This window comes from Calonectris borealis, chromosome 14 (assembly GCF_964195595.1).
Source record: "Calonectris borealis chromosome 14, bCalBor7.hap1.2, whole genome shotgun sequence".
In the NCBI taxonomy this organism is placed as follows: domain Eukaryota; kingdom Metazoa; phylum Chordata; class Aves; order Procellariiformes; family Procellariidae; genus Calonectris; species Calonectris borealis.
In genome coordinates this window covers 20,832,813-20,855,928 of record NC_134325.1, presented here as the reverse complement: position 1 = coordinate 20,855,928, position 23,116 = coordinate 20,832,813, and the positions used below count along the sequence as shown (strand labels likewise).

The 23,116-nt window shown below is 47.8% G+C and overlaps 1 protein-coding gene across 3 annotated transcripts in view; it reads left to right on the top strand.

Annotated features, from left to right (window-relative positions):
- The window catches only part of CCDC9B (coiled-coil domain containing 9B), a 51,381-nt gene that overhangs the window by 19,509 nt on the left and 8,756 nt on the right, over nt 1–23,116 (top strand). For 2 of the 3 annotated variants that reach the window (XM_075162823.1, XM_075162822.1), the window contains 7 exons: nt 8,497–8,571; nt 11,179–11,363; nt 12,748–12,809; nt 13,328–13,381; nt 13,834–13,939; nt 19,169–19,226; nt 19,576–20,393. In XM_075162823.1, the coding sequence (XP_075018924.1) occupies nt 8,497–8,571; nt 11,179–11,363; nt 12,748–12,809; nt 13,328–13,381; nt 13,834–13,939; nt 19,169–19,226; nt 19,576–20,361 (1,326 nt within the window). In that variant the 3' untranslated portion in view covers nt 20,362–20,393. Of the gene's footprint in view, nt 1–8,496; nt 8,572–11,178; nt 11,364–12,747; nt 12,810–13,327; nt 13,382–13,833; nt 13,940–19,168; nt 19,227–19,575; nt 21,117–23,116 lie in introns of those variants that run through there. The other variant, XM_075162821.1, reaches the window with a different exon arrangement.

Genomic DNA, 23,116 nt, shown 5'->3' with positions numbered 1-23,116 from the left:
TCGCCAGAGGTTCATGTGGCAGCTGTCGCCTGTTCCAGTCTAAGCAGCACGAACACCTAGACATGATGGTAGGATGAGAGTGACCTGACCATGCCTGTGCTGTAGCTATCCTGGAGGCTGTCAAATGTAATACTGTGATGTGCAGGGCAAGTCTCTCTGCTTCTGCTCTTGCTGGCCTTGTTTAAATACTTATCTCTGAGGTCATCAAGGCTGGGACTGTGCTAGGAGAGAGCAGCAGGAGAGAGCAGCAGATTTTGGCTTCAGATCCTGTACCCTGTTTTAAGTGCATGGACAGCCCTGGAAAAGGTAATATCTCATATGCTTGTGTTATGGAACATGAAATTTGAGGCTGAGGGTCCATGTACGTGATTTTGGCTATGCCTTGCTCGTATTGGCCCCAAAGCAGTTAGATTCAGAGTGTGTATGAGAGCAGGCCTGCAGCTGTGCTAGCTTAAAGCCATATCTGCCTACACCTTTTTACATGAACCACTGAAGATCTGATGCTTTGCATCGTACGCTGGCAAAGAGGGTGTGAAGTCCCTAACGCCTGGCAGATTTGATTTTGGTGATTCAGCAGAGGTTGGTGTCTTGGGTCTTGCTCCTCCTACTTTCAGCTCCCACTGTGCTGTCATTCATTTAAGCTCATTCATTTAAATTCATTCCCAATGAACGCTATTATCTCCATATAGCAGTGCAAGTAGCTCACATAACCCTGTCAACCCTCCTTTCCTCAATTGTACATAACCACAGTGGTCTCCTTCACACAGCTTGGGCTAGAAGGTAATCCTGATAATCCCCAGGAATGCAAACAACTCTACACTGCTCCTCCTCAGATACCAAAGTTCATTTAAAGTCTTCCCTTTTTTTTCCCCTTAATCCAAACCCGGTCGCTCAGTTGGCAGAGGGTCAGACTGAAGCTCAGGCACTCTTCTAGCAGCAGCGGGCTGCGAGGGAGGCCTGCTAGGTGCTGGACGAGAACCTGCTGGTGCTGATGTCCACAGGGAGAAGGATTGTACAGAGCCATTTGGTGCCTTCACGCCGTGGCTGAACAAGAGAAAGATCTGTGTCAGGAGCACAGGAAAGTCACAGAAGCTTCATAGCTATCGAACAACACTAATGAGGAGCAGTATATGCCTTCAGCCTTACTTAATACTGAAAAGAAAGATTAGTTTTGCTTGATCACCTGGTCTTCTGGCTGGACAGATAGCCTGGCTCAACAGCAGTCTTGGACTAATGTTGCTGGCAACACCCATTTAGCAATAGCATCATGGTTCTTGCTGGCACAGAAAAGTTGTCCCCTGCTTTCTGTTACTGAGCTTAGAAGCGTAGCTCCCCCCGCCTCTTGGAAGCTCACAGAGAGCAGAATGGGGGCTTGCTGCTCCCTGGAAGGCAGGGTGCTTTCAGGGGCCACGTGCTCTCCCAGCCTGCACAGGAGGCAGGGAGCAAGCACAGCGGTTGCCACGGAGCACACCTCCCAAGGCTGGGAAATGAAGGGACCGGTAGCGCACGTTAATGAGCTTATGTTAAAAATGGGCTTTCATGGGAGCATTTGTTGTTATTCTTTGGATTCCTCTTATAATTTAGAAAAAGATATAAAAGTGTTTGAAACTCTAGTTTCCAATACCTGTTACCAGCTGGATATGTTTCAGACTCCAACTGAGCTCAGGAGATTTCCTTGTTCCCGGTGATTTCCCTAGACTGTTCAGGCCCTGTTCCATCCCTAGTTAATTAAGATTATCTTCATATTGCCATTTTAATTGCGTAACTTCAGACAACAGCTACAACAGCCAGGACAAAATCCAGCCCTCCGCATGCAGGCACGTGACAAAAGGATGTGGCTGTAAAAGAGTTAAATGATTGGATTTCACGGTCACCTCTGCAAGCTACTTTCTTCCATCTGCACTTGGTCAACCTTTTCCCAGGATCAGTGACAGAGGCAGATGGGGCCTGAAGTGACAGGTCAGGTTGGCATCTCACACATCATACCAGCTTGGGCTGGTGGAGTCAAGGGAGATTTGGTCTGGCCCACCCTGTCACTTCACCTGTTCCTAAGCTGCGTTAAGGATGAGTGTTTTAAACAAGTACTTCTTTTTTCTGCTAGTGATAGTGCTTGAAAAATTGAAACCAGGCAAGTCTGTCTCACATGCTGTGGCTCAGAGCGACGTGTTTCTCCAAGAGGCACTGGGAGACTGCAGTGCAGAGAGCAGATCAGAGTTAGTAAAACCAAAAGGTATAAAACCTCTATTAAATTATTTTAGCCTGCAGAACTCAGTGTGTGTCACAGGGATGTTGAATATAGCAATTCATTTTGGAAATGGAAGCCGAATCCCACCAGCACTGGTGGGATCACAGCATCCACAAACCCTGGCAGCTCTGGGCTTCAGTTCCCCCCACGTAAACAGGGTTACAGCATGCCTCTGCCTTCCTGGCTATGGTGACGATAAACGTGTGAGCGATACTGAGTGGCTCAGTGCTGCATCACTTCAGGAAAACTATTAAACAGGGAACCAGCTGGTAAACAGGGAAACCAGCCCCGGTGGGCTCTGCAACCAGAGCTACCCCAGCACTGCAGAAGAGCTGGGACGTGCCCACTGGGGCCATGCACTAACAGGCGTGTTAGTGCAGCAGTGTTTGCGCTAACCCTAAGTGTTTGCAGCAGCAGCCAGCAGCTCAGCATGAGGGAAAGGGCAGAAGACCAGGGAAGCCTGCAGTCATGCCTCCCCTCTATACTCGCCAGCCCCCAAGTTAGGGGCCTCCTCTGCCAAGAACAGCATCTTTCTCCTTGACAGGCTTTTTCTTGCCTGAATTCTAATCTTTTTTTTTTTTGAGTCCATCTAAACTTTATCCCCCACAACACCTCCAGCCAGGAGCTGCAATATTAAGTGACGTGCTGTGTTGAAACATGCATCCCTTCTTTTTCTTCAAACTTGTTACTGATAACTCCAGTTGATGTTTCTGCATCACGGGAAGCAGTGCATAGATCATCCCCTGTTCACTTTCCCAAAGCACAAACGATTTTATCGACCCATTTCACATCTCCCTTCAGCCATCTCTTCTGCAGGCTTAAGAGACTGACCCTATTTAGACATGCCTGGTGAGGAAGTAGTTCTATATTTTTGATCACTCGCATTGCCCTCGTTTGTGCCTTTGTTATTTTTACGATATTCTTTTAATACAAGAGGACCAGAACTGTACATGGTATTCAAGCTGCGGGCTCTTGTGGATGTACTCAGTGACGTAACAATGTTTCTGGCTTGTTCTCTATTCTTCTCCTAAAAACTTTGCATTTTCTTTGCTTTTTTTCTAAATAATTGAGCTAACATTTTCAGAGAACTAGTCACAATAATACTAAAAATTTCATTCCTGAGTGTTAATCATAGTTCAGGCTTCATTACTGTGTGTGTATGTATAAGAAGGGGCATTTTTCTCCATGTGAGTTATTTTGTATTATTGATATTGAATTTCATCTATAATTTTATGATGCAAGCATTCAGTGTCAAGAGATCTTTTGCAACTCTTTCCTGGCAAATTACATTCTTTGCCCTGGATGGTTTAGTATCATCAGCAAACTGTCATCTCTCTATTCAGCTCCTTTTCCAGACCATTTATGAGCATGTTGAGCAGCGCATGTTCCAGTGGCACGCCCCTGCTAATCTTCTACCATGGAAACTGGCATTTTCTTGCCACTTTTTGTTTTCTATCCTTTAATTAGTTGTTAATCCAAAAGAGAAACTTCATTTTCATCCCCAAATTGATCAGCTACAGGGAGAGCCTGATGGTGTATCAGTGTTGTCATCTGAGTAGCGGTGTGTGAGGACCTGAGCTGAGACCCGTGGTTCGAGCATTAGCTTTCAGCCTCCCGTATTACCCCAGCATGGTCCATCCTTTGGGGTTTTTCGCCTCATGCCCCAGCTGTTCCCTGCTCATTCTGGGTTATTTGTGTTCTCCCACAGAGGTCTGTGGTGCCTAGGAGAGAAGATCACATGCGTCACTCCCCCTTTGGTAACATCCCATAGCCTGGTCACTGTCAAATTTGCCTCCTCCTCTCTGCACTTGCCAAATTTATCCTATTAAAACATTTGATGGGCATCCTCGTTATCCACATTTTTCTCTATTTTTATTCATGATGAAATTCAATAAAAAGGGAAAGAAAAAGAAGACTCCCATTCTTGCTACCCTTGGTGCTTCTAGCTAGCACCGCATTGTCAGTCCCAGACCGCATCGCAGCTGGCAGCACACAGCTGTGGCAGAGGCTGCCAAAGAGGAAATGCAAGAAAAAAAAGCTGTTCTCATGATTTTCTTTTCTGAAAGAGCCCCAGTGCCTTATATTACCCTGCCATCTTGAAGCCTGTTTTTTCCTACCCAGTGAAAAGACTCTTTCACTCTCTGGTACCACAGAGCACTGGGAGGACCAAATTATCCTGTCTCCTTGCAGAAAGAATTACCCTGAGCACATCGCTGTACCGATGCAACTTCACAGCCTGCAGTGCTGCTGCCTGGCTGCCCCTAAATCTGCATCGGGGCTCTCTCTGCAAGCAGGGCCGGGGATAGTGCCTAATTGTTTAGCACCAGTTTTCCTAAAAAGCCACTCCATGCTCTGGCAGTGTTTCAGGATCATTAATGCATTGGAGTTGCAAGCTGGCAGCCCAGGATCAGTGAAGCACAATGGTTAATTAGCAGGTTACAAATCATCTTTTAAATGGACAGTTGATAGGGCTTCAGGGCTTTCAAATTGTCCTTTTATTAACAGAGTTTCCCAGGATGGTATATCAGAAATGACTGTTTGTAATCAAGAGACACAAAAGCTGCTTTCAGGGACTTTCGCCGACAAGTCTGACTCCCGTGCTTGCATGGGAGAGGAACCAAATCTGTGGCAGGAGAAACACTTGCTTTTACATTGCAGATGGGAGGGGAAGATAGGCAGAAAGGGTGGCTGAAAAGTGTTTAGCTCCCTTCAGGCAGCACAATTAGTAGGCTGATTTTTCAAAAGGGTTAGAAAAAAAATCTTCTTATGTACTAGTTTCAAAAATCCTGCTCAGTGGGGGATCCGAGCACTGGAAAACCAACTCTAAGCTCTTACAAAAATCTCCTCCTGCAGAAGAAATGTCAGTTCTGGTGCCGACACGTGCCTGGAGAAGTGGGTACCAAAAAGTTAATTTAACACATCTGTTGGTGTTTATTTTTAAAATAAGCAAACAATGAAGTAGCCCAGAGATGTCAAAGCCTGTCAAAGCTTTTGGTATGGAGAACTGATAGTACAAAACAATGCTTAACATGGCTGGATAATGGCATCAGCGTCGTCACCCTTGCACATTAACATTAGCTGGCTATATGTATGTTGGGAGGTCAGACAAACCTGGAGTCAGAAAGCATTTGGGATCCCAGGGCCGTATGCTGGTTAGGAGCAGGCTCTGCCCTCCCCGGCCGGACCATTCTGTGGCTGAGAAATTGAGAAATCCTTGCATAAATCTCAGGATAAACAAACGTAATCTTCTCTGTCTCCTTTAGGTTTTTGTTCCCTCCTCACATCTCTTCCCCTGCTGTGCAGGAACAGTTAAACTATGAGACGATAATGTCATTGTCATATTTCATAATTTTGGGGGCGGAGAGGAGGAAGGAGGAGAAAAACATGTTTTGCTTCCCCATGGCCTGGGTGTGTCATAACAGGCTAACAGCAGCTCTGGGGCAGCACGGAGCAAATGTGAAAATCTGCTCCTGAGCCAGTGCAAAAGCAAAGCTAACCATGTTTTCTTAACTGCACAGTTCAGACCTGCTTTCCTGATAGAAGAGAACCAGATTTTTTTGATCCTCTCTGTTTTCCACAGCGCCCTTTGAGAAGCAAAAATAGAAGCAGACTAAGGAAAAAGGCAGCCTGGCTTCAAGCGAGGGCTGTAAAAGGATGGAGAGTTGTACAGTGTCCCTGTGACAGAGCGATTTGTGGTGTGCACGGAAGAGCTGGTGCCCAAAACGGGACAGCCTCCAGGTTGCAGGTCTCTGGCGTTGACCAGCCACGCAGGAGCTGCGTCATCTCCCGCGTCTCGCGAGCTGCAGCACAGTCCCTCAGCTGGGCCGTCCCAGCACATTTCCTGGGCGCAGGCTCGCTCTTCGCTTGGCAGAGGCAGGGCTGAAGTCAGGCTGCGCTGGGCTGCAGACAGGCAGAGGCACACTGCTCCCCCCGCAGCTTACGCACACCCTGGCTCGGTGCTCCGGCTGTGCGGAGGCTCTGGCTTTCCGGTTCCTGTCTTCTGGGACACAATCAGGCATTGTAAAGGCTCCAGACAGAATCATTCTTTGCATGAGCTTGCATGAGAAATATGCAGACTCAGACGAAACAATAAGCACACCCATGCAGCTCCCTGCCTCAGTTTCCCCATCAATTATGAGCTGTCTTTGGCATTTCCGAGGCAATCAGTGCTCCTTCTCTCCTGTCTCTCCTCCCACACAAGGTTTCCCCCAGGGACGGAGGGGCTCCAGCTCTTCTGCAGCAGCTGGCTCCTTTGTACTCTTTCTAAAATGTTGAGTTTCTTTTACAGCTACTTTAAAGGCTAAACATCCATCTGCACCTTGCTCCCCAGCCAGCCTTCTCAAATAAGCAAAGTTTTCCAGGTTTCTGCTGTTTCAGTATCTGTATAAATGGAAGGTCTCAGTTTGGGGCTGCAGAGACTTGTTAGATCCCTCGCTACTAGATTCTTCAAATGGGGCTGCACGAGCAGTTGACTTTGAGCCTGGAGGGAGCATTTTTGGTTACATAAGTTTTTGCAGCAACCTTTTGAAATAAATACCCAGTATCATCTTTCATCATATCCTGGCCCGTTTTGCAACAGGTCAGGATATGGTAAGGGGTGGCTTCTATGAGCGCAGACCCTGCTGCATTTTTTCCCAAATCTTTGCTGAGAAATCCTAGGAGAATATAGCATCTTCCTCATTATTTCCAAGAATCTGTTTACACAAGCTTCCACCTGTACTGGAGCTACACCAGCTTCACAGTCAGACCAGTGAAGCTGTCGTGCAATGTCCATGAGCACTGCTATATGGTCATACTTCCCACCTGCCCCAGATTTAGCACATGCGGACAATCCCCAAAAAGACTCCCCCCCGGGCACGATCCCACCGGGTACACAGGAATGGCTGCAGCGGGGGTGAGTTGCCTTAGGAGGCTGGGCAGAGCCAGCAGGTATTGAGTCTGGTATCCCGAGTTTCCCGCATCCAGCCCCGTAATGCTGGGGTAAACCTGGGGCTGACAAATGACTGGAATAAAAGTCCTGTTTCCAGCCTGGGTTGGACCTCACGGCACTGACGCTTTCTCGAACGGCTGACCTGGCAGTTTGTGCTGCGCCTTTCCTCTTTGTGTTTCAGTTTTGCTTGGCGGTGCAAAATGGCAGCATGATAATCTCAGCCCCACACACTCCCCGGCTCCGTAGTGGTTCAGCAGGGAGGGGAGTTTGGGGATGCCTCGGCTCCGCTGGGCATGAGGGGGCCTCTCCGCTCGTGGCGGCGTTTGCGCGAGGCAGCCCCAGGGCTGCCATGTACGGTTACAAAACGGGGGGAGGCAGCCATGATAAATGCTGTGCCACTTGGCAGCCGCCGTGCTGCAAATCACGTGCTATGGCAGCGCCCGGGTGGGAGTGGGAGCTGCTCGCGGAGGCGTGCGGCCACCCCAGGGCAGAGCACCGAGCCCCGAGGGGCTCAGCAGTGAGGGGGGGCAGGCTGGTACCCTGCCCTCATCTGCCCGGCACGTGTAATGGCGAGCAGCCCTGCCAGTGGCACCCCAACAATACTATCTAAGCAGGGCAGAAAGCCTTTCTTGAAAGATATTCATGCTCTGCAGACTTTTTGCTAAGACCCACTGTGATCCCACCCTGGCCTCCAACATGGCTGTGTCTGTATTATCAGTCCCACGTAGGGGCAGAGAACTGCCTGGCCCGTGGCATGCCTCACGTTTAGTGTCTGTAGTTCATTAAGATGAAGGGGCTAATTTTCACCTCCTGCCAGGCAGGGGGATATCAACACTAGAGCAGAGCTTGCCAATCTGGTGGCAGCATGGCTAAACCCAGTGGAAGCAGGAATGGACCCCAGTAGAAGGGCACTATGTTTGAAAGGGACAAAGATCACTCCCAACTTTACCATGCTGGCTTTTAGCTGCTGGGAGCCGTATGAGGCTCCCAGCCCTCATACAGTTGAATCGTAAGCTGGTTCTTTGGCCCAAATCTGAAAAGGTACCTGAAACTTGGTCTACCTGAAACTCTCTGCCTCTAGCTTGGGAGGAGGAGGGACCTGTGGGAATGCATCCCTTTTTCCTTCTTTTCTCATACATCCCTTACTTTCTGACTTCTTTTTTTCCACATCAGTTTGATTCAGGGCCCCAGAAACCAATCTTCTGCTGACCTTTTCTGGGCAGTCTTGCATGTCCTGGTGGGCACAGGGTCAGGCACTGACTCCCCTGCCAGGAGTCCTTGCTTAATCCTTGAAATAATTCCTGTGTCTGTGCTCTTGCAGGCAGAGGAGAGGAGAACAGCAGAGAAGAGGAGATCAGACAGTGACAGAGGCCCAGAAAGCGAGCACGGCCGGAAGGTGAGTGGGGGCCCCGCGTCCCTTTGCGGGGACCCTTGTTTTGGAAGAGGAAGCAGTAGGATGGGTCTCCCTGCCAGTAAGAGTTGCCTCAGTCCTAAAGGAAGCAGCAATGTGCTCTGATGTAGTCCCCACTGTTCATCCCTCTCGTCATCCAAAGCTTTGCTGAGCAGCTAACACACCTGAAGCAAAGCAGCACTGGAAAGAGGTGACAGGGGACCTGCCCTTCACACCTTCTTGTGGCTGCTTAAGTCCTTAGCACAGCAGCAGGGGTGTTACGAAGGGTAACGTGTTCACCCATGTGGCAGCACAGCCCTAGCTGGTTTCTCTCCCAAAAACATTTGCTTGTGGGTTGAAAGGCTCAGGCCGTATTAGCTACAGCTCCTCAGCAGAAGCTGAGTAGGATGGAGGTAAATTAAAGCACAGGCCTTCCCACTGACTGTTTAATGCAAACCCTGGAGGACATGCTGGTTCCCCCGAGCCTGCAGATGCTCTTAATTAATGGAGCACAAATTAAATAGCCCCACCTCAATGTGATTCATTAGGAGGACACAGATGGGCTCTTAAACATTAATTTCAGCTGAGCACCCCAGAGCAGAAATGGGGAGCACGATAGCCTTGTGCTCCAGCTAACCACAGCTATGCTGCAACTGAGGTGAGCCCCTGGCCAGGGACCAGCTTCTGTGGGAGAGCACAGGCACCAGCCTCAGTCTTTCCCTCACTTTTGGCTTCCCCTTTGCTAAGGGTCAAGGTAATGGTGCAGGGCACTTCCCTTATCCTCCAGCTCTGGAGGTTGAACCCTGCTCTCGCTCTCTGTGTGCTGCTCAGCTCTTGCATGCTTCTCCTCTATGGGCACATCAGGATCCATCGTGGCAGGACCTGCTGAGCCTTACCGTGCCATGGGGCTGGGAGCTGTGGGGAGTATCTCCAGGCCTGTGCCCCAACCCAGGGACCAGTGCTTGCCCTTGCTTTCTGCCTTGTCTTTCTGTGGGCCTCATATCTCCCTTCTTGGGGATGCAGTCTCGGGTCCCCCAGCTCCTGCCAGCTAACGAATGGAGGAGCAATTACTGCCACCCCATCTCTGGCCCATGCAGGTGGGTCTCCTTGGTAACAGGGCTTTCAGTCCCTCCTTCCCTGCTGCTCTGCTTTTATCAGCAGTGCAATGCTGAGGAGTTAATTCCTGTTTGGGGATGGGGTGAGGGTGGCTGGCGTGGAAGGGCACGTGTATGAAGTGATGAATTATCCACTGGTAATTGGCTCCCCAGGACTCAGCTCTGCACTAAGCTATTCACTACGCAGTGTTGCTTGACAATACACCATTGCCAGTTGGCTCCTGTTTCCACCATGTCTATTAGCCTGACAGCTGGGTTACCCACCTCTCCTGCTTCACATGCTCCATCAGCTCTGAACTATCTTTTCATTAAGCTTTAAATTTTTGAACAGTGGCAGCCCTTAACTGGTCTATCATGAGGAGGAGCGATAAATCAAGAGGCTGAAAACAATGAAGGTGAAGAGCCCCTTTGCTCCAAGAATGCTGCTCTTGGCACTCACAGTACCGTGTGCCCTGGGCACAGGGTCGGCCCCAGCCCTGTGTCCGTGGGCTTCTGTGGATGCCTGGTGGTCACAGAAGGCTGTCTTCCTTCTTGACCCTGCAAGTGTGAAGGATTTCATAGGCATAAGTTTGATTTAAGTGTCCCACAGTCTTCAGGTGGGGGGATTCATTAGCCCGGTGCATCTTCTATGAGAGTTTCACCTCTCAAATTCTATTGGGGGATGTTGCCAGCGCTCCAGGAACTAACTATGTGCAATAAGTAAACCTTAGCAAAGTGCCTCTTCCAGGAAAAATTGAGAACATTTGGTTTTAAAACCTTCAGGTGAGCAGGAACACAGCAGGTGAAAGCCGTTGTCTAATTTATGCCTGCAGTTAAAGTGACTGCAAGTACAAATGGGGCGAATCAATTCTGTGGCCATTTGCACACAGAATTACAGGGGCATGCTTTAAAAGTTTGTAATCAGGTACTGAATATCTAGAATGAAAAACTACATCTTATGGCAGCTGCTTCACAGATCAGGAGGTTAGATATCGCTGCAGGATCCAAAGAAACATTGCAGGTCAGGTTAGGGAAACAGCAGTGAAGCCCCATCTCATTAAGGCAAGAGGAATGTATCCAGATGGCAAAATTGCTTAGGTGGAAGCCATTTTAATCCTTCGAAATGTAACACTATTCATGTAGTCTGGATGAAGTGGAACAACTTTTCAGAAATACGTTGCCACAAATTATCATTATCACTGTTGAATATCCCTGGGAGGGAATGGTTGCTTGTTCTGATTTGGCTATGGATTTACAGTATGACTCCAAGCAAGCCATGTAACTTCTTCCTGTCTCAGTTTCCCTTTCTGTAAAGTCAGCCAGCCCCGGGACCAGTATATTTAGGCTGTGGGTAAAGCAGAGCCCTTCTGTGTGCACATAATTTTAGAGAGAGAAGCTGACCTTGCTTCAAGTTTTTTTCTACTATTACTGACCATTTCTGGTGGTAACAGTACAAAGTACACTGAATGCAGATGTTTCAGACATTTTTATGAACAAGAAGCTCTTTTGCCTCCACTAGGATGGTGGGAAGTCAGTGCAGAAGAGCCTCGGAGACCTGAGTTTCCCCATGACGGGACGGGAACGCTCGGAGTACATACGCTGGAAGAGGGAGCGAGATCAGATTGACCTGGAGCGACTGGCACGTCACAAGAACGCGAAGGGCGAGTGGCGACGGGCTTGGGATGTAGAAAAGTCTGAGCACATGTAGGTCCTCCACTGTCCTGGGGTGGTTTGTCTGCAGCAGGCCATCTAAAGCCAGTGATGAGATCTTGCGCAGATATTTATTGCTGATCAAATCCCATGCTGTCATGTGCCTCTCCCTGACCAAATCCACATCACTGTCTCTTTCTCTTCTTGTCCATGTCTATCAGTGGGACCAGATATCAGGATGATTCTCGTATTTTCTTTCTGACATGAGGTCTCCTACCCTGATAGGAGATATTGTGTGCTGGCAAAGATTGCCTGCCTTTGGTCCCACCAGGACATGGACTGTGGGAGGGAGGGGAGCGTGAATCACTGCTCAGTCTACATCTGGAGGGTCCTTTCCATCTCCACATGGACAAATCCAATGGCAGGAGGGTGCAGGTGCTCTTCTAGAAACAGGGAAGGACAAACTCGCATTGCTAGTCCACAGGTTTTCGCACTGCCCTGCTTGTTTCTCCTTTTCAATCACAGGACAGGCCAATGTCCCTAAATCCTCCACACCTCAAAGCCCATTCAGGCACTGCAGTGTTAGGGGATCACTTCAAAGGGCCGCCTATATGATATGGGGGAAATGCTGGGGACAGCAGTGTGGGAGAGCTCTTAATGGGATCTGACACTTCCTCGCCTTAAATGTTGTCCCTCTAACTGTGCTTGTCCAGCTGGGTCACACCAGCTAGAAAGCTTTGGAGGATGACTTAGCACCTGCAGCAAGATAACGTTTTGATAGGGTGTGGGGTTACGGGACATTACATGGGCTTGCTGATAAGAGTTTGTACAGGGCAGATAGATGGGACAATCTTTTGGCTGAGGAATGGGACCAAATACATAGATTTTCAGTCACTGAGACCCCAATAATTAGAGGTGAATTGGCTTCAGTAGGTGCTGAGTGTTGCTGGCCAGACAGCTGTGAGCCCTACTGTTCTCCTGTATATCCAATTTTAAGAGAAAAGCCATAATACAAAACAAGCAGGATTAGAAACCAACCAAACGAGTCTGACAGGTCTGATCGGAGAAGACAAGTCCTGAAGTTACTTCAGATTGTGTTTAGAAGCTTGGGAAGCTGCATTTGAGCCTTGTTCAGTTACACTACATCTATAGTCTTCATGGATGTTCACAGAATTAAATATATACATATATATGTATATGGGTACTGATGTAAAGGTTTTAGAGGTTCTCCTTTGGGGTAGAATTGCCTCACAGCCTCATTTCTCCTGGTTAGTGCATGCAGTTTCAGCTCCTGCTGATAAACCTGCACATATTTGCCAGTGGGCAGGTCCAGAAGGGCCAAAGGCTGGAGCCTGTGTCGTCTTGAAGTCTCCTGCCCATGCTTTTGCACACCGGAGGAGAACGGTCAGGTCTGACAATGCCTGTTTTTAACCTGCAGGTTTGAAGAGGACTTTGTTAAGGATGGGGAGCCAGCCTTGGATAATCCCAGCAATAAGAAAGGTTGGCAAGGGACACCTAGACTCTGTCCTGACGCTAGTGAATGCTGATCGTGCGAATCCCAGTGCCACAGCAGCTGTCGTGGCTGTCAGTTGTGAAACTCTGCTTTCCTGGGCAAACGCCTCTGAGCGCAGTGTTGGGGTCTCAGCCCTCTCTGCTTTGCAGAGTGCTCAGGGGATGGGATTTGAGCGTCTGGGTGCTAGTGCTTTTTACCTTCCCAGGGAGAGCAGTGGCACAGTTTCTGTAACCTTGTATGACACAATACGGAGGCTCAGCGCTGCCTCCTTTCCCGAACACTGGTTTGAGAGGCAATCCTATTCCAGAGCACATCATCTCTGATCCCTGTGGCACATGCTGGCTTCTTTACTAGCATAAGTCCATCATGACTCCTGTTTCTCAGGAGATGGACTGGCAGAACAAAGCTTTCGCTTGTGACACCCTATCTGAACGTCAGGCTTCCTGCTGCATGTCCATTACAGAACCTCACTCACTTTTGTGCATGCTTTGCTTTGTCCTTTCAGGGGGAAGAAACGCAAGGAAATTCCAGCACAGGTCCTTTCCTCCAGACGGGAGAGGTGAGTAAACCACACGATTCAGTTGCATCACCCCACTAAACGTCAGCACCTCTGATATGCCCTCATGGAGAGAGTTCTTTCCAGGCACTTCCGCAGATTTGGAGTGCCTTTTGGGGACATACCAAGTGGCTGCTCTCATAGCTGTGTGGTACTATCTGTGCTGTGTGGCAAGGGAGAACAAGAGCAAGTCTAAGAACAGCACAAGAGAGACTGTATCCAAGGAATAAGATTTAAAGTTATAATTGGAAATTGGAATAAAAAATGCAGAAGAAACACTCCTAAATTCTCAATTCATATTTATTACTTTAGAAAATATACGTACAGTATGCCTACAGCTTCAGAGGCTTCCCCCTCCAGAGGTACTTTCCAGTGATACAAGGATGTTGGCCCCGTCAGCGGTCCATCAACTGGTTCTGCCTGCTCTTGCATGGCATTTCCAACCTGTCTTCTAGGTGGAGGACAGCATGGAGTGAATGTGAGCGATCCTGGTCCGAAAGCAGTACCCGCTGTGAGCAGCCGAGCCAAAGGAAAGGACAGACTGACCGGCAGAGCCAGAAGGTAAGGAGGCTGGCAGCAGTGCTGCGAACTAGTGGTTGTGATATGCACGTCCAGGTCTCATTCCTTGCCTGATTGTGAAGAGGGACAGACAAAAAGAGACATTGTTCCACAACAGCATCTTTTCAGATGAGTTCACGTTGGCTGGGACCGTGTCTGGCAGGACTTCACTTAGTGGGGTTTGTGGTACTTGTGGGGTGCATCATCGCTGTACTGACCCGCTGCATCAACTCTCTGCAGAACAGCCCAGGGGGGCCAGGGTTACTCTGTGGCCAGATTTGGGTAGCACTGGCATATGCCCCAGCAAGCTTTTGAACACATCTTATCTGACTTCCAGGCACTGCTGATACTGAGGAGCAGCCTCCAAAAGTCATTCCCAAGTGAACCAATAGTAATTAGGATTGATGCTGTGGTACAGATGTCTTTTCTTGTTAAACAACTGTTCTTAAAGATGTGAGGAGGGAAGTGGCCTGCTCCTGCCAGCTGTGGGCAGCACACAGCAATATAGTAATTTGCACAGAAGTAGTTTCAGAATATCAGCAAACCTAAGTGCATTTTACAGGTTCGCCCACATCCTCCCAGGGGCCCTCCTCCCCTGCTGCTCTCCATAATTAAATTTCAGTGCAGTCTCCAGTTTCCTGGAGCCACACTGACGGTTTAATAACAGTAATCGTCTTCACTGCCATGCCCTTTAGCGTGCAACAAAAGGATGAAGAGCTGATTGCATACCCTAAGCCTCTTCATTTATCCAGAACACAAAAGCATTCCAGTAGCTTTTAATGTTAGCATTCTTCAACCATCCAGGTCAGTTATGACCATGCATAAACAGATACGGGCTTCATAGGGGTACTCACAGCATTACCCAGGAGAAATTAGTTAGTTGGGGGTCAGCTGCTGCTTGCTGTCACTTGGCTGAAATGAAGTGTTAGGCAGGGTCTGTGTGTGCAGGATTCTGCTGTGTCAGGACAGTAGTAGGTCTAATATGCAGAGCCTGGCACTGTATTAAGCCTGGAGATTTTTTAATGTTGCTTTTGTTTCCAGTGGCTGGAAATGCACTTGAGCAGCCATAACTCTCAGCTAGTTAAGCTGTGGACTGGGAATCTACTTACAGCACAAAGATGGGTTATCTTCTGTCTTCCTAAGCCCTGTTGGTTAATCATACTTTTTAAAATTAAATTTAATTCTGATAAATTAATGAAGAATAGGATCAACAGCATGCAAATAATCAAGTTAGCTTTGTTTTTAAGTTACATTCCACCCCTTTCCATTCTTCAGCTCCATCCCCACTAAAATGTACTTGGGAAAGAAAAGCTGATGCGCTGTGCTCATGCTTGTTCTCCCCCAGCTGCTGGCTGCAGCACTGGGGAATTACAGCAGTTCCCAGAGGATGTGCAGGATGGGCATGCCAATAGATTTGCTTTATGTTGTTACTTTCTATGAATAACTTAGAAGGCTTCAGACTCCAGGCTGAACATTGCTGTTCAAAACTGAAAGATGCAGTGATTACACACAGTTCTGCCCTGCCTGAAGATGCCAAAGCAAACTCCCAGATTTCTACAACTACCCTCAGGAGTATGCGTGGTTCTGCTTCTAAGGTTTGCCACTGAAATTTGGTTATTTGTGATAGTAAAAAGAGGGACAGGGAGCTTGCCAGAGAGAGATGCAGAAATAAAATTTAAAATTGACGGGCTACAGGGCACAGAGGGAAGAATTAAAAAATAGAGACAAGGAGCTGGACAGAGGGAGAGAAGGCAGTGAGGGAAGAACTAAAAAATGGGGACAGGGAGGTGGACAGAGAGAGACATAGAAAGAAAATTTATGCACAGGAATTACCTCCTGTGCTGCAGAAGAGAAACAGAAGGGAAAAAAATATATCCACCTGATACTATATATAAGAAGTTAAAGCACAGGTAGCTATTGGGCAGACACTACTACCCCTGCACTGGTTCTAAGATTTTTAACAGCCACAAATGACGTGACTTTAGGTCATCATCCTTTCTAAAAGACTACTTCTTACGGAATAGAGCTTTCCTAGAATCACACATCAGTTTTGGGGTAAACTGGATTCAAGGGGAAGGCTACTGATGCAGCAGTGCTGTCTCTACTTCCCTCTGAACTTAACTGGATCAGTTATTATTAGTCGTCTAGGTCTCCTCCAAGCTAATCGGAGAACACTGTTTCCTGAGACACCTTTCCTTTGGACTTTGATCCATCTGTTCCTAAAATGCACATTTAGTGCCATCCCTTCTGCTTTGAGAAGCGTTCATGGGACACCTTATTGCTGCGGAGCAAATTGTGTCTCATTGCGGGAGAGATGCTCAGCGCTCCCAAGGGCTGGAAGAAATTGCACAGAACAAGCAACTCATGGTTTCTGTCAGTGTTTGCTGGGAACATGAGTTATACCCACTGCAAAGATAATTTGCTTCCTTTCTCTCTCCTTCCTACTGCAGTCTTTTGTTCCCCTGCACTTCAGGGCCTGGGGAGGTGGGAAGGTGCAGAGGAGGTTTCCCTGGGAGCTTCACGTGGTGGTACGTCTGGTTTGTTCTGGTCACGTCTTCAGCTGTTGGCCGTGCCCACCTTGTCGCACCATGAGAGCTGGGGTGTGTCTCAGGGCCCTTCGGGGACGATCAGGTGTATAAGGTGTGGGATCAGCAGCTTAGCTCATCCAGATGTGGCCCACCCCTGTCCTTCCTCCCAACCAGCAAAATATAAGGAAAGACTTCAGAAAATAATGATGATGTTAGAAGGACATGATAACATGATAAACCTCATGCTTTCCAGTGTTTAATCTTAAAGTTTAATCCTAATGCAGTCATTCTTTTCTGTCTGTGGGCATTTTAGCTGTACAATGTAGATGCATATGCCTGGTTAATTGTGTGCTGGGAGTAGACTGTAAATGAAAGAGCAGGGTTGATTTTCAGCGGCTTCTTGGAATGGACAAAGAGTTTGTTGCTTCCCTTTTATAGGCAGAGCAGATGGATGGATCACACTATGATCTGCTCCCTCCATGCCACAGCCCACGGGTCAAACGCCAGCCTCAGGTCCTGCCTCGGGCTCTATCTCTGCCCTGGGCAGACCTAGGGGAAAGGATGAGAGCCTGCCCACTATATCTATATCCATCTCTTCTCCTCCTCGGCAAAGGTTGACTTATGACCCAAAGCGTGCCTGTGACAGGCAGATGCTGACTAGTTTCCAGAAATCGTAACAGGGTCTTGAGCCATTTCTTTTTCCTTCTATGCTGAACTCTCACAGCTGTGCCCAGAAGGAGTGCCTTGGCTAGCTGTCTTATGGCAGAAGTTCAAAGAAGTAATGTTGGGCTGTGGGATTTAATGTTTTGTACAGACTGCCTCAGAGCCTCTGACTGGCCAGCTTGGAGCATTGTTTGATGATATCTCATTGAGCTGCCCCTCATTAGTGACCCTGCAGTGGTCTCTGCAGAAGTTTGCCTCTTCTGCTCCAGAGCTTGGAGAGGTCACTGAAGGCAGCCTCCTCTCTGCCAGTGGCTAGGACAGCCAGCATAATTTCAAACTGACTAGGGTTATACCTGGGTATCAGCACTTTTACCTGCTGTAATTTATAGTATTATTCCCTTGCTCTTCTCACCTCGCCTCAGCAGATTTATGCACTGGGTCCAGCAGACTTAAGATCCCTTGTGCCTTGGACATGCCTTCTTGAAGCACATCAGAGTCAAAGCACGCCACCAATGTCAACCAGTTCAAAGTGACAATTGTTTCTGGGACGGGTTCTTTATCTAGGGAGAGGGGAAGGTCAGCTAGCCAGATTACACAGCGAGGTTTAGCACCTTCTGTTGGTGGTTTGGGTGCTGGATCAGTCTCTAGGTCCTATAGGACTGCTCCAAGCTGCTTTGCCCTCTGGCTTATTAAAGACATCATACCCAGCTCCACACTCTGAGAGCACCTTGAGGTGCTTGCAAATGCAGTTTGCTCCTGCCCTAAGGACTTTGCTAGATAAAAAGACAGTGTGAAGCAGCTTAATGTGATTGCATGGTGGAGCTTGTGATGGTAATTCCCACACAATTTTCACAAGGGCATATGGGGTCACTGTAACACCCTTGCTTCTGGAAATGCCTGAGTGTCCCGTCACCTCAATGTGTGTTTTCATTTTTTGTATCTTGGCTCAAATTTGCCAAATGAAGAGGACAGTAAGCCCAGCAGAGTCTGTCTAGAGAAGAATTTTAAGAGTATGGGGCAGGGAGAAATATGCATATATTATATATATGTGTGTGTGTGTGTATATATATATATATACACATATATATATATAAAATGTTTGTGTGTGTGATATAACTCACCAGGCACACATATGAGAAGGTAAGGTTACTAAAACCCCTCCCTGCCCAGTAGCACTGCATGGGCAAATTCAGATTTATATTCACCCTAGCAAATTCAAACAAGCAAAAGAAAGCAGTTCGTCGTGCAGCCTTTAACTAAGCTGTGGCCCTCTGGCACAGGATGTTGTAGCTGCTGCAAATTTATTATGGGGTCAAAATACACTTACACAAATCCTTGGAAGAGACTGTCTACTAAGCATGACTCAACACAGAGATACCATCTCAGGCTCAGGGAATTCCAGAGCTGCACATTTCTGGAAGCTGGGTAGGGTACTGGGGAGGTGCTGAATGCATTTGCCCTCTTTCCAAACTATACCCTAAGCATCGGCTAGTGAAGCTGAGAGTGGCAGAGAGCCTGGGCTAGCTGGACCTTCAGTCTGATCCTTATGGCCACTCTTGCAGTCTGCTTGCGCATGTCCACGTCTCCAATCTCCCAAGCTTCTTCAAAGCAATTTTATCCTTCACTGTCTGCCTCTATGTCTGCTGTTGCGGAGATCTGGGACACTTGGGCATTGTCAGGCAAGCAGGACAAGACTGTGGCAGACATCAGCATAAGCAAACCGTATACTTATTAGTCTAATGACAAATGTCTGTTCTGGCAATTGGATTTTATGTTTTCGTTACATTTAGAATTCTAACAACCAATTCATTAAGATTTAGTGGTCTCAGATGATTGTCTCTGGAGGAGCTGAGTGCTTTGCAGGTGCCAAAAGGAACTGGACCAGTTATGTCTGCCACCTTTATCTCTTGTTGCCTGGTCAAGGGGCTCAGACAAGGAATGCATGGCCCTGCTAGAAATTCCTACCCAGGTGTCAGGCAGGGAGAGTGGCTTTGCCATATGAGAACTTGAAGGCCTAAATTCTGAATTTTTTTCTTGACAGATGGGATGCAAAAGAAGGCGAGGAGATGTCTTTTCTGAAGGATGACCTTGACGGCCAGGTGAGTTCATCAGTCAAGGCTGGCTGCTGAGTTTTCTCAAAACATGCACTGTCAGGAAAGTTGGAGGCTCTTGACCAGTGCTGAGCTGGGAGACCTCTGTGTTGGGGTAAATGTACCCCTTGCTAGCGCTCTCCAAATGGCATGATGTGAGAGCAACTTCACTTCTTGCATTGACCCTCTGTTAGCACGACCCCACTTATTCTGGCCCCTGAACACTTCTCCACCTACATCCTTTTACTTCCTTTAATGGCCTCCACAAATTTTTCCCCAAGTTTTGGGAACCGTCATAGGCAAGGAATATCATATACTAATATTTTAATAAGCTGAACTAAATATCTCCTTTTCTCAGAGGAGCCTTGGTATGGACAAGCGGAAGAGCAGAGGTGAGGAGGGGGTGGAAGAGAATTGCACAGCTGAGCTGGAGGAGAAGGTGAAACAGCCAAGCCTCCAAGATCATGCGGCCTCCTCGTCACAAAGGCTACGAAGTGGAAAGGTCCAGACTGCCCACAATGGCCAGAAGGAGGAGCGGAGAGGAGTGAAAGGCTTCAGCATGGAGGTGTCTGTGGCCAGCACAGGTGACTCAGAGCCAGGGTCCAAGCCAAGTAAGGAAGGCGTTGGGGAAGATGCCAATGGGAAGCCTGGCACTGCTGACATCTCTCAGGAGAAGCAGAGCACTAACAGCACTGCTTTGCAGAGCAGCCTTCCAAGCACTGTGCAAGCCACCAGGCACGGCAGTGAGGAGACCTTGTCATTGTCCATGGGAGCGAATTTAGGTGGAGCTGGCTTAAAGAAAAACACAGCGTCAGAACAGGAGTCCACTGAGGACTCCTCAAACGGCCATGGAGGAAAGCTTGACACAGCAGCAGGAGACAGACTGGATACAGGTCAAGGACAGCTGGTGAGCAAAAGAGGGGAGAAAGTGACCCCAGACACTGCCCTTCAGGGGCAAACACTTGCACTGAAAGGAGGTGAAGATGCTGAAGGCACTGAACACAGAAGAGAACCTTTGCCCCCAAGGAAAGCCAACTCTGACAAGACTGTTGCGTCTGAGCAGGACACGGCAAAATCACAGTCCAGAGAAGGGGACCAGCCTGAGGATTGCAAGGACAAGGACAGTGGGGACACTCTCAACTAGGAAAGATTGTACCGGCTTGCCTGAGACAGAAGGTGAGTTCCTGACCCCACTCCCCATGGTGTGTTTGTTATCCCGTTGACGCTCCCAGTCGTAGTACAGATCCACAACTCCATTTTCTGTGGCCGTAATGGCATCATACCAGATAACTATTCAAAAGTATTAATTAACAGTGATACAGATCCCTCAGATGATAGTCTAAATCTGTGCATCACAAAGACCTGCCCTGGAGTGGATGGGGAAACAATGGAAAGTCAGAAAAATTTGGACAGAAAACTGGACTGCTGAGTCTGGTTGGTGACATGGACTAGTTAGGGAACAAAGTGAAACTATTCCTGGGAAGGGATAACCTCAGAAAGGATAGCAGGATTAATTTATTTCAGTCTCTGGTGTGATCACAACTAGAATAACTTGAGGTCAGTGTGGTCCCTTTCCCAAAGCACTTGCAAAGCTATAGAGGTCCACCTTGTGGACAGTAGTTTGAGGAAGTTCAACTGCACAGGGGATTCTCTTCCCAGTACAAGATCTGTGAATGCTACTTTGAATTATACGTGTGATAATACTAATGTGCAAGGCAGTGTATAAATACAAAGGGTGAGATGGTTCCTGTTAAAAAGGCCTATGAACCAAACAGAAAGGAGGAAGAATAGATCTGGTTACGTAGCGATGCTCCAGGTTTTACTCAAGCAAAGAAGTTTCTTCCAGAAAGGCAAATGCAGAACAAGAAAAGCCAGGAGAAAGAACAGAGTATGATAGGCAAAAAAATAAGGTAGAAATTAAAAGGAAGGGGCAAGGAGAGAGCGTAGAGGCTCTTTGGCAGTTACCTTTACAAGACATGTTTTTTCCAGGCAATGTCACACACAGATCAGGATATCACACTCACAGGTGCTAGATCAGACGGATAAGTCACGATGTGATTCCACCACCAGGTTAGGCAGTAAGTGCAAATCACCTAACTCAGGCTGAGCACAGAGGCACCTAACTTAAGATCTGGGCTTTTTTTCTCTTCAAAAGAGAGACATGAGCACTTCCAGAATGCAATCCAGCTTGCCTAACACCTGAATTGCTCTCGGGATACTCCTGCCTCTATCCTTTAAGTAAAGAGACAGTAGCTATATTCTGTAAGTGGGCACTTCAGGCAATTAGCTGCTCAAAGCTAGGCAGGCGGATCGCCCCCACCAAGCGCCTTTCCCTGATTCCAGCAGGCTTTTCTTCAGACCCCAACCCAGCAGCTTGCCACCGGTATTGCTTAGTATTCATGCCAGAGGCACAAATGAGCTTAGGCATGAAGTGGTTAAGCTGCTAACAAAAAGACTTTCACTATAATCCAATACTATACAAAAGACATGGAGAAGCGCAAGCGTTGCAGCTGTTTAAAAAAGACAAAACACCAAGAACCAGAAGGAACTGGTTCTGTGCTTGAACAAAAATTCCTTCAAGTGAGGGAAATTAATTCCAACAGCATTTAGGAAAATGTTAAGAGACACCTGGATGCACACAGCAGGAGTTTACTGTCCACGCCATGCCTCTCCAATCTACCAAAAATCCCCCCAAAGTAGAGGATGAAGGAATTAATGACTACTTTTCTGACTCAGGATAACTTTAATTAGACACCAACTAAGAGGAGACAGTAAATTACAGTAGTCCACTTTTATCTCAGCAATGGAGATTCCTATGGTTTGGTAATAGGGCCCTGAGTCCACTTGAGCATGGCTCTCTATCACTCCTCACTGAATTCATTACGGCAGGCTTAATTATAAACATAGCTTTATGTCTTGGGGAAGAGAAGGCGACTTAACCTGGTGTTTGCACTTAAGCACTCACATACCTGCTTGGCTAAGCTGGAACTTGAGACCGATACTGCTTTCTGAAAATATTTATTGCTTGGGAAACGCCAAGTGTAGTGATGCTGGGGGAAAATGAGGGCTTAACTGGTGCCCCAGTTACTCATCTTGCCTGCCTTCCCATCTATCTCCTTCCTGTCTGCAATGCTCATTTTCCCTTGCCTGATCGTGCCCCCACGAGAGAGCATGCTCCTGCCTCACTTTCCTCTCTGTCCCAAACAGTTTAGGATGAGTTTCCAGGTGTGCCTGAACTATGCACTCATCATCAGACACCACCTTTTGATGCAGACAAATTAAAGCAAGATGCTTTCCTTGTCTGATATTTCCTGTGATTTAGGAGATGCTTCAGATTTCAGGGGAGCCCTGTGCAGAATATGGATGGCAGGTCGCTTGGGGAGAGTTGGCCTTTAACCAAAAGTGGCAGCGCTGACCTGTGTTAGGATCACAGGAATAGGCACACTACATCAAATCTTACACCAAGAGAATGCATTTTCATTCTTTTTAGTCTTTAGAGCAATCACCAATCACTAATTCACAGCAAAGACATAACGACTTATGCTCTCTGATCACACCGGTCTGTGATTGTTTCATCTGAAGATTTCTTGCCCTCTCCTCTGGCAGGCACCCATGGAGGTGCCAGGGTGAGCCAGTGCAGCAGTTTCTGTGTTCCCCATCTCAGCAATGGGTTTCTCCTGTTTCTTTTTTTTTCCATTCCATTGACTGCCAGAGCATTTAGAGAATGAGTGCATGAGTGCTGCTTGGCTGTTAGTCTTTAATGATGTTCTAGGGCATCATTGTCACCTCCTATCTGCTGAAGTCACCACAAAGCAATTTGACCTCTCCCTTTGCACCAGTGACAGGCGGTGGCTTTCCCAAACAAGATCATTTGCAGACAGAGTGAATTCTGCCATGAT